The sequence below is a fragment of the Terrapene carolina genome, unplaced genomic scaffold, assembly GCF_002925995.2.
Source record: "Terrapene carolina triunguis isolate 2854851 unplaced genomic scaffold, T_m_triunguis-2.0 Scaffold111, whole genome shotgun sequence".
Classification (NCBI taxonomy): Eukaryota; Metazoa; Chordata; order Testudines; family Emydidae; genus Terrapene; species Terrapene triunguis.
The window spans coordinates 16,627,949-16,639,670 of record NW_020664462.1 but is presented as its reverse complement, the minus strand read 5'-3'; the positions used below and the strand labels follow the sequence as shown (position 1 = coordinate 16,639,670).

The 11,722-nt window shown below is 49.5% G+C and overlaps 1 protein-coding gene across 1 annotated transcript in view; it reads left to right on the top strand.

Annotated features, from left to right (window-relative positions):
- The first annotated feature begins 4,273 nt into the window (after positions 1 to 4,273).
- The window catches only part of LMBR1 (limb development membrane protein 1), a 137,400-nt gene continuing 129,951 nt past the window's right edge, over positions 4,274 to 11,722 (top strand). Inside the window, exon 1 of the mRNA XM_026652156.2 lies at positions 4,274 to 4,595. Within this exon, the coding sequence (XP_026507941.1) occupies positions 4,533 to 4,595 (63 nt within the window). The 5' untranslated portion in view covers positions 4,274 to 4,532. The remainder of the gene's footprint in view (positions 4,596 to 11,722) is intronic.

Sequence of the window (11,722 nt, the reverse complement as noted above, 5' to 3'; positions counted from 1 at the left end):
TCCATATCTAGTAAAGAAGTACATAACATGATGTCAGAAGTAAACTAATACAGAAACAGCAGGAAAACAGCTACAAAGAGTGGAAACAGAAGGAAAAACAGAACAAAGGTTGCAGGATCTCAACATGCCACCCTTCAATGCCCCAGAGAACTTCAGCTTTGACAAACTTTCACAATGCACAGACTAGAAGCAGTATTTTGCAAGATTTTGAATTGCAAACAAACTCCATAAAGAAACTAGTGATATACAGGTATCTTCTTTAATTTATGCTATAGGAAAGCAAGCAGAGCATATATTTAAATACTTTGACTTTACTGAAGAGAATCACAAAGATGACTATGAAAGGGTTCTGGCTATGTCTGATGCATATTTTATATCTTAGAGAAATGTGGTTTATAAAGAGCAAGTTTTTATCAGAGAATTCAAGAACCTGGGGGATATGTTGAATGTTTTATAAGAGCTCTGAATACATTGGCTGAAAACTGATTTGGGGAATGCAAATATCAGAGACAGGCTGTTTATTGGGTTAACAGATAAAAACCTTTCACAGCAGCTCCAACGAAAAAGAGATTTAACCCTAGCCACAGCTATTGAAATAGCAAAGTAGTCTGAGCTGGTGAGACAGCAAAACCAAGAGCAACTTGTCAAACTTGAAAAACAAGATACTAGCTTAAAAGCTGTTAACAGATGAAGCATAAGTGCTAAAAGTCATCATAAAACCCCTGAGGCAAGGAGAGAGAACTACCAGACTAAAATGGACAGATTCCAGCCCACATACACAAGATGTGGAAAAAATCATATCCTAAGAGATGATGCATGTCCAACCAGAGGTGCATGGTGTAATGCACAAAATATAGACATTTTGCAGCTGTTTGCCACACCAAAGCAGTCAGGGAGTTGACTTTTATTATGGACAATCAAGAGCCATTTTCTCTAGGATCTATCACTTGTGATGACAAAGAACCTGCTTGGAGAGTGAAATTGAATATTCATGGTAAGACTGTTGACTTTAAAATTGACTCAGGTACTGACATCACAGTCATCTCAGAAGGGACTTACAATCACCTTCAATCCAGTAGCGTAGCTAGCGGGGTGCAGGGGAAGCAGCCGCTTCCCCTCAGCACATTTTCTAAAAGGAGCGCCATAGTTAGTAACGGCTTGTGCTAGCTGCAGGCTGCCTGTGGCTGCCTCCGTCCGTCTCTCTTCCCAAGTCCAGGCTGGTGCTGGGAGACGAAGGGGTCACAGGGAACCTGCAGCCCTGGGGGGAGCGATCAGCTGCTGCCAGAAGCGCGCCTGGGCAGGCCACTTCACCACCATGGGAACCCGCAGCCCTGGGGGGAGCGATCAGCTGATGCCTGAAGTGCACCCAGGCAGGCCACTTCACCACCATGGGCGGCCTCTACTGGCCCCGGGCTGCGCTGGCCGAGGGGCGCCATTAGCCTCCCCGTCCCCCGCCCCAGCTGTCGGGAAGTGGCACCAGCGGCCCCGCGCTCTGAGCAGGATCTATGTGCTGGCCTCGCACCAGACCCATGTTAACCCCGCCGCGCCGCTGCCGGTAGCGTGAGGGGGCGGGACGTGACATGGTGAGGGGCGCCCAGCCCGACCCGTGGCTCTCCCGGCAGCTCCCGCCCCTCTGGGTGCTACGGGTTGGTGTGCCGAGGCTGCGGGTCAGAGCGATTCCCTGGCGGCTCCTCCTCCCGCCCGGTGGCTTCCCAGGCTCCTGTCCGAGTAAACAGCGATGGCTGCCGAGGAAGGAGGCGGAGAGCCCGACAACAACATGGGGAACCCCTCCTGCACCCCACACCCCAACCCACTGCCCTGAGCCCACTCCTGTACCCCTCACCCCTGCCCGGACCCCCTGCTGCATCCCTCACCCCTCCTGCACCCCACACCCCAACTCCCTGCCCTGAGCCCCTGCCACACCCCACACCCCTTCTGCCCCCTCTGGGGGCAGGGAGGGGGCGGAGTTGGGGTGGGGATTTCAGGGAAGGGGTTGGAATGGGGGCAGGGAAGGGGTGGGAAGAGGCAGGGCAGGGGCGGGGCCTCATGGAAGGGGTGGAGTGTGGGCGGGGCCGAGGGTGGCAGGGGGGAGGTGTCAGTAATGCGGCCCTCGGGCCAATGTACTAGTCCTCATGTGGCCCTCGTGGTCATTTGAGTTTGAGACCCCTGCTTTAAGCTAACCTGAGCCATATCTGGCAGAGCATTAAAGGATCTTATGAGGAACACATGTAGTGTGTATATGCAAGCTCTGTACCTAGTTTATACCTGATACTGAAGTACATGAAGAACTGGATGGCTGTGGCAAAGATTAAATGATTGATAGACCCAACAGCTCTGATGACTTTCATCCTCTGTGGATCCATCTTGCAGGTTATAGTCTGCAGCATATTCAGGTCCTCAGTATACAGAATGAGGTGAAACTCCAACCAGTGAAGAATATATTTTCCAGTACTACTTTCCTGAAAGCTACCAGATCTGTAGGGATCTGACAGTGAGTTTTTATTATAACATTTGCACTTAGGGGCCACCAAATGAAATTAATGGGCAGCAGGTTTAGAACAAATAAAAGGAAGTTCTTCACACAGCGCACAGTCAACCTGTGGAACTCCTTGCCTGAGGAGGTTGTGAAGGCTAGGACTATAAAAGAGAACTAGATAAATTCATGGCGGTTAAGTCCATTAATGGCTATTAGCCAGGATGGGTAAGGAATGATGTCCCTAGCTTCTGTTTGTCGGAGGGTGGAGATGGATGGCAGGAGAGAGATCACTTGATCATTACCTGTTAGTGCACTCCCTCTGGGGCACCTGGCATTGGCCACTGTCGGTAGACAGGATACTGGGCTAGATGGACCTTTGGTCTGACCCAGTATGGCCATTCTTATGTTCTTATGTTCACTAGTGAACAGTAGTTAGGGATGAATTTTTACATGTAAATAGCAGTCAGGGAATAACTCAGGGCTCACTTATTTTTCAGAGCCTGCTCTTTTTAACATGTTTGTTGTTCTCACGTTATCTTGTAGCTCTTTTCCTTGGAATTTGCTACCAATCCTTGAAAGGGCATCCGAAGAAGTGGGTTGTAGCCCACGAAAGCTTATGCTCTAATAAATTTGTTAGTCTCTAAGGTGCCACAAGTACTCCTGTTCTCTAAGCAAGGGTGTTCGGTTTTCAGCAAATAGAAAACTGGCAACCCTACATGTGAAGGGGCAATGTGGCCAGCATCACATCCAATTGCTTTTGACTGCCCTAACCTGATGAATCAGATACCTTTTTGCAGCGGGGTACATAGGCGCCAACTTCTCCTGGCGCAGTGGGTGCTTGCACCCCCCCAACTCCACCCCTGCCCCGCCCCCATTCCAACCCCTTCCCCAAATCCCCAACCCGCCTCCTCCCCTGAGTGTGCCGCGTTCCCGCTCCTCCCCCTCCCTCCTACAGCTTGTTACGCCGCAAAACAGCTGTTTGTGGGTGGCAAGCGCTGGGAGAAGCGGGGAAGGCACGCTCAGAGGAGGAGGCGGAGGTGAGCTAGGGCAGGGGGGCAGGGCCACAGGGAGCTGCTGGTGGGTACAGAACACCCACCAATTTTTCCCCATGGGTGCTCCAGCTCCGGAGCACCCACGGAGTCAGCACCTATGGCAGGGTAAATTGGAGGTGGCATTTCAGTGAGACCCAAAGTCACAACCTTCAGGATCATAATCAAGCGTCTTAACCACTGAGCCACATCCTTTACATTACATAAAAACAACGGGGAGGCCTTGTGTCACCTTCGAGACTAACACATTTATTTGGGCATAAGCTTTTGTGGGCTAGAACCCACTTCATCAGCTACAACCGTGACAATCAGAGACTAGTCTCTAGGCCACGCCTCCCCACTGCTCCCTTTCCTCTCCCCTGTAACTGTCGCCGCTCGCGCCTGCGCCCAGCTTTTACAGTTTAGCTCCGCCTTTCCCCACCCCTCTTTTCCGAACTGGCGCAGCCTACTCACCTAGCCCCGCCCCCGGGGGCCATTTTGGCCCCGCTCCACTTTTGGGTCAGTGCTGACCCCGCCCGCTGTCCTGCCCCCTCATCTCGGGGTGGTGCTAGCCACGCCTTCCTCTTAGCCCCGCCCCCTGCGCTCGTACTAGCTCCGCCTTCCTCCCTGGCATCGGCGCTTGGGGACCATTCAGGTCCCGCCTCCCGTTGTCTCGCGCCCTCGGGGCTGTTCTGACCACGCCCCCTGAGCCTCGGCTGGCCCCGCCCTTCTCCCTCCCCTGGCCGGGGGCTGGGCTAGTGGTGGCGCAGCGGACGCTTCTGCTGCGCTGTGACGCAGCCAGAGAGGCTGGGCCTTCCCCTCCTCCGCCGCCGGACGGTGACAGCCCCGGGGAGATAGCGAGCGCCGCTGGGGTTATCGGTGGCTCCTGTCGCCTCGCTCGCCGCCAGGGACCTGGGGAGCAGTTGGCGTTGCTGCTGGCCATGGTCTCCCGCCCGCCGCAGGAGGGGCAGGAGCAGAAGCGGCGGCCGCAGCCGCCATTGCGAGCCGGGGCTGCGGGAGTATGAAGGATGGAAGCGGACGAGGTGACAATTCGTGAGCAGAACTTCCACAGCCAAGTGCGGGAGTACACGGTGCGTACGGGGGTGACTCGCCCCGGAACCCCCATCCCCCCATGCAGCCTGCCCTAACCCCCCTTCATCCTGCCCCTCATGCCGCCCGCCCTGTAACACCATCCCCCCATCCGGCCCTGGAAACTCTCCTCTTTCCGACCCCCATCCTGCCCCCCCAATGCCCCTCATCCCGCTTGCCCCGAACCCCTCCCATCCCACCTGCCCTGGAATCCTCTTATTCTGACCCCCATATTGTCTCCTCTGGAACCCTTCTTCATACCACCCCCACATCCCCCCCAACCTCCTTCATACCGACCCCTTTCCTGCCCTCTCCTTGATCCCATCCATCCCTCATCCTGCCTGCCCTGGAACCCTCCCCCCATCCTGCTGTCAAACCCCCTGCCTGCCCCGAATCACCCCCATACCTACCCCTATCCTGTCCCAGAACCTCCCCCTCATACCAACCCCCCGATCCTGACCACTCCAGAACCCCCTTTTATATTGTTCCTTTGCAAGCCCAAGATTTGGTGGTGATGGGGGACTTCAACTATCCGGATATATGTTGGGAAAATAACACAGCGGGGCACAGACTATCCAACAAATTCTTGGACTGCATTGCAGACAACTTTTTATTTCAGAAGGTTGAAAAAGCTACTAGGGGTAAAGCTGTTCTAGACTTGATTTTAACAAATAGGGAGGAACTCGTTGAGAATTTGAAAGTAGAAGGCAGCTTGGGTGAAAGTGATCATGAAATCATAGAGTTTGCAATTCTAAGGAAGGGTAGAAGGGAGAACAGCAAAATAGAGACAATGGATTTCAGGAAGGCGGATTTTGGTAAGCTCAGAGAGCTGATAGGTAAGGTCCCATGGGAATCAAGACTGAGGGGAAAAACAACTGAGGAGAGTTGGCAGTTTTTCAAAGGGACACTATTAAGGGCCCAAAAGCAAGCTATTCCGCTGGTTAGGAAAGATAGAAAATGTGGCAAAAGACCACCTTGGCTTAACCACGAGATCTTGCATGATCTAAAAAATAAAAAGGAGTCATATAAAAAATGGAAACTAGGACAGATTACAAAGGATGAATATAGGCAAACAACACAGGAATGCAGGGGCAAGATTAGAAAGGCAAAGGCACAAAATGAGCTCAAACTAGCTAAGGGAATAAAGGGGAACAAGAAGACTTTTTATCAATACATTAGAAGCAAGAGGAAGACCAAATACAGGGTAGGCCCACTGCTTAGTGAAGAGGGAGAAACAGTAACAGGAAACTTGGAAATGGCAGAGATGCTTAATGACTTCTTTGTTTCGGTCTTCACCGAGAAGTCTGAAGGAATGCCTAACCTAGTGAATGCTAATGGGAAGGGGGTAGGTTTAGCAGATAAAATAAAAAAAGAACAAGTTAAAAATCACTTAGAAAAGTTAGATGCCTGCAAGTCACCAGGGCCTGATGAAATGCATCCTAGAATACTCAAGGAGCTAATAGAGGAGGTATCTGAGCCTCTAGCTATTATCTTTGGAAAATCATGGGAGACGGGAGAGATTCCAGAAGACTGGAAAAGGGCAAATATAGTGCCCATCTATAAAAAGGGAAATAAAAACAACCCAGGAAACTACAGACCAGTTAGTTTAACTTCTGTGCCAGGGAAGATAATGGAACAAATAATTAAGGAAATCATCTGCAAACACTTGGAAGGTGGTAAACTAATAGGGAATAGCCAGCATGGATTTGTAAAGAACAAATCATGTCAAACCAATCTGATAGCTTTCTTTGATAGGATAACGAGTCTTGTGAATAAGGGAGAAGCTGTGGATGTGGTATACCTAGACTTTAGTAAGGCATTTGATACGGTCTCGCATGATATTCTTATCGATAAACTAGGCAAATACAATTTAGATGGGGCTACTATAAGGTGGGTGCATAACTGGCTGGATAACCATACTCAGAGAGTTGTTATTAATGGTTCCCAATCCTGCTGGAAAGGCATAACAAGTGGGGTACCGCAGGGGTCTGTTTTGGGACCGGCTCTGTTCAATATCTTCATCAACGACTTAGATATTGGCATAGAAAGTACGCTTATTACGTTTGCGGATGATACCAAACTGGGAGGGATTGCAACTGCTTTGGAGGACAGGGTCATAATTCAAAATGATCTGGACAAATTGGAGAAATGGTCTGAGTTAAACAGGATGAAGTTTAACAAAGACAAATGCAAAGTGCTCCACTTAGGAAGAAAAAATCAGTTTCACACACACAAAATGGGAAGAGACTGTCTAGGAAGGAGTACGGCAGAAAGGGATCTAGGGGTTATAGTGGACCACAAGCTAAATATGAGTCAACAGTGTGATGCTGTTGCAAAAAAAGCAAACGTGATTCTGGGATGTATTAACAGGTGTGTTGTGAGCAAGACACGAGAAGTCATTCTTCCGCTCTACTCTGCTCTGGTTAGGCCTCAGCTGGAGTATTGTGTCCAGTTCTGGGCACCGCATTTCAAGAAAGATGTGGAGAAATTGGAGAGGGTCCAGAGAAGAGCAACAAGAATGATTAAAGGTCTTGAGAACATGACCTATGAAGGAAGGCTGAAAGAATTGGGTTTGTTTAGTTTGGAAAAGAGAAGACTGAGAGGGGACATGATAGCAGTTTTCAGGTATCTAAAAGGGTGTCATAAGGAGGAGGGAGAAAACTTGTTCACCTTAGCCTCTGAGGATAGAACAAGAAGCAATGGGCTTAAACTGCAGCAAGGGAGGTCTAGGTTGGACATTAGGAAAAAGTTCCTAACTGTCAGGGTGGTTAAACACTGGAATAAATTGCCTAGGGAGGTTGTGGAATCTCCATCTCTGGAGATATTTAAGAGTAGGTTAGATAAATGTCTATCAGGGATGGTCTAGACAGTATTTGGTCCTGCCATGCGGGCAGGGGACTGGACTCGATGACCTCTCGAGGTCCCTTCCAGTCCTAGAATCTATGAATCCCACCCCTGGTCCTCGGCCCACAGTGGAAACTGCCTGTGCTCCCCATCCTATCTGCCCTAGAGCACCCCTCATACCATTCCTCTCCATCCTGCCTGCTCTGGAATCCCCATCCTTATCCTGCCTATCCAGCCCTCTCTGTGACTCTTCCTCAACCCCATCCTGCCTACCCGTGAACTCCCTAACACTGCCCCAGACCATCCTGCCTGCCTTGTAACCTACCACCATCGTACCTCCCCATTAATCTACTCATAGTGCCCCTCACTGTTCCACTCTATAACCCCCTCATAGTGCCCTCACTATCCTGCTTGCCCTATATATCCCATCTTCACACTGCCGTCTCTGTATCCTCCTATCTTACCACACTACATCCTCTCATACTATTCCTCCCTCCCCTCATACTGCCCCATATCACACTCTGTCACCTCATACTGTCCTCCATTTATAATACTACCTATTTATTTACCCATAGTGCCACTCCAACTTACCCTATGAGCCACCCTGTATTTCCTCTGATACTGCTTCATGACTTATCCATTATAGCCAGGTGCAGGAGTACATGGTGTGCCTGGGGAGGCTTACCTGTGCCCCCATAACACCCTCTCTGCTGTTGCATCTCTTAACCTTACCTCCACAGATGAGTAATAGTGTACAGAGGACACATTGCATCCCTATGCTTCTGTACTCCACCCTCACCCTCATGCTGCTGCATCATGCCTCCTACCAGTCAAGTATAGGAATACACAGTATTTATATGTGTCCTGCCACCCGTCTACCATGCTGTCCTACAACTGCCCTCATTTCTCTCCTCAGCCAAGTGTAGGAGTACACAGTGTGTACAGAGGGCATACTCCTTTCGTACCTCCCTAAAATCCCCCTTCATGCCATCCCCAGTACTGTCCCATGCTCCTCTCTCTCCCCCGTAGTCAAACACAGAAATACACTGAGCATGTGGGTGGTGTCTACTGCCCCAAGCACCTCTGGAAACAACCAGATGCCACAATACACATAGATAGAGGGTTCTGGTAGGGATCTCACTCTGTACTGTCTCATTCTCCCCCAGCCACGTGTGGGAGTATATGGTACATACATAAATACTGTGCAGTGGGGGCAGACTATTACAGTCAAAGCTACATGCTATGTACTGGAAACATACCATTTCATACTGACCCATACCACTCTTATAAAGTTTGCAAACATATATGCAAAGGTATATACATTACTAGATTATATTTGAAAATTGATCCCTTGAATAAGAATATGATTTCATAATCTAGTAATTTGTGGTGGCATATTTGTCAATTTTATTCGACAGCGATATTAAGTTTGGGTTGGCTGTGTGAATCAGGTGGGATGACTGTGAATGGATTATTTGGCAGTGGGAACCTGACTGGATCCCTTAAGTACTCATTTCCATAGTTTCTAAAAAGGTGTAGAACTTTTTGTTAAAGTGTAATATATTGTGGGTAGTGTTTGGACTCTACTGAAGTTGGTTCAAGTTATATATTTTCTCCTGTTTTTCTTAAGTGAGCGCTAAAAGTTTAACCAAGTTTGGTGCAAAAGGTCTGTTGGAGGGGGTCCCTACTGCAACAGATCCTGAGGCCCACAAAACATGGCTCCTCTATTTGACATATTAACGAATCTGTAGGAGATGTATGTGATAGTGAGACTTCCATCAGTGTGGGATATAGGAATAGCAAATAGTGGCGGGGAAATGAGGATACAGGGGAGGAGGATTTTTTCAGTATAGAGAAAGGCTTGAAGTTTCCTGAGCACCCACCTTCCTTGCCCTCTCTCCCTTGCTCCATTCATGACCCCTCTATGTTTCCTTTAATCTGCACTCCTAGGGTATGTCTACACTGCCCTCTTCTTTTGGCGGCATATAGTGTACCTCTACCCATGTAGTCCCCCTATCATGGGTATAAATAGCAGCGTAGCCAAAGAGGCATAACTTAGGCAAGTAAAGACATGTGTGAAGAGTGTGGGTAAGTATGTGAGTACATATCCTATGGCAACTCTACTCGTCCAAGCTGTGCTGCCCTATCTAGGCTGCTGTTTTTAGCAGTGTACTATCTTGCTGCCAGTGCCTTTCCCCACTAGAGGGAAAGACTCCAGAAGTGGGGAAAGGCTGTGGTTGGGGGGAAGCAGCAGGAAAAAGCTTGGGGAGCTCTCTGCTGCTGGAGCCTTTGCCTGCCACGGGGAGGTTCCCAGCTTCCTCACCCCTGCCAGAGCCTTTCCTCCCCTCAGTGAAAGGCTCTGTCAGCAGAACCTTTCCCGGTGCCTCCCTGTTGCTGGAGTCTTTCATTGACATGTGTAGCCACACGCTGCACTGTGGAAGCAGCTTGCTTTTCGCTGCAGCATATAGCTACATGTACACTACATGCCACTGACACTGGTGTGTAGTGTAGACATAGTCCTTGGGCTCCTGTGTACCTCCTTATCCATCAGTGCCCTGCCTGTGTTTTGCTCCCACATGTGATGCTTCCTCTTGTGCCTCGTGAAGGTGCCCACATTCTGAGACTGGAACCATGACTCCATGTTACCTTTCCCTGTACAGCCCAGTGTGACGGTATACAGTGCCTGTAGATGCCCAAAACCTGCCAAAAGCTAAGCAAAGATTAACTCACCTATACGCGTAAATGTCCCTGAAGCAGTAGCTTAGATCTTGTACTGGGACTTACTTTGGTGTAACTTATGTCTCTCAGGGGCAGGGGCGTGCACAGAAATAAAAAACTGGCCACTTTTGGAGGGGCACTTTCTGTGCCGCCCGAGGAGCTGGCTCTCCCTCCTTCGGCCTCAGGGTTGGAGGAGCTGGCTCTCTTCCCCTCCCCCTGCGTCCTGGTGGAGCTCGCTCTCCCGCCCAGCCCGGAGGAGCTGGATCTCCTGCCTTGGCCTGGTGTCAGCGGAGCTCACTTTCCCCACCCTGGAAGAGTTCTGTGCCCCGCTGACTGGTGGCCCCCGTACCCTGCTTGTCTCCCCTTGTGCACACCCCTGCTTAGGGGGGTGGTTTATTCATACCCCTGAGCGACATAAATTTTGCTGACATAAGCCATAGTGTAGACATAGCCTAAGGTTACTTGATGATCTTGCTAGCGGTACCTATATTGAGGCCTTGGCTACACTGGCGCTGTACAGCGCTGCAACTTGCTGCGCTCAGGGGTGTGAAAACGCCCCCCCCGAGCGCAGCGAGTGCAGCACTGTAAAGCGCCAGTGTAATCAGCGCCTGCAGCGTTGCATGCTCGCTCGCAGCGCTGCAAGCTATTCCCCTCGGAGAGGTGGAGTACTTGCAGCGCTGCGAGAGAGCTCTCACAGTGCTGGCGGCGCGACTACACTCGCGCTTCACAGCGCTGCCATGGCAGCGCTGTGAATTCTCAAGTGTAGCCAAGGCCTTAGATAACTGAGGCAAAGTATTCTCAGTGAATATTCTATTATTTCTATTCTTGAGCCATTCTTGAGGTGTTAATTGCCCACTTCATTTTATGTGGTTTCTTGCAGCGTTTGTTAACTCCATATGCTTAACAGTCTGTTCCACCTTGTATTTAGCTGTTTACCTTTTCCATACCTCAAGAAGAGCTGTGTAAAGCTCAAAAGTTTGTCTCCACCAACTGAAGTTGGTCAAATAAAAAAGCATTACCTCATCCACCTTGTCTTTCATATTCTTGAGCCAGTTTATTGATCTTTAGTGTTGTGCAAGACCATCTGTTTTCTCAGGGTTTTGATAGAAGGGATAATGTAGAGGTAGTTCATGTGTGTTTTGTTAAATTCATGTACAGTGTGGCCAGAGTGTCTCATAAATGCATTTTAGAAGTATGGAAATAAAAGTAGTCCCTATCTATAGCTAAGTGAGAGTGTATCCCCCATGCAGCTTCCCTGCAGCCTCCTGTACCTCTTAACAGTTACGAAGTATATGGTGAGTATCATTTCAGCACAATTTCTTTTTATCTCCCCAATGCTTCCTGAAGCAAAATGAAGTACACAGTAACACTCTTGTGCACTCTCCTGTTACCCTGAGTCTTGTCCCCTGCTAATCAAGGCAATACACACAACATCCACATCAGGAACTGTACTGTAACCTAAATACCACCACTTTCCAGTATTTTAACGGTGAGTTGTGCATAGTTATCTCCACAGCTGAGATAATATGCTCCACCTTCTGATGTGTGCATATAACATCAATTTAAA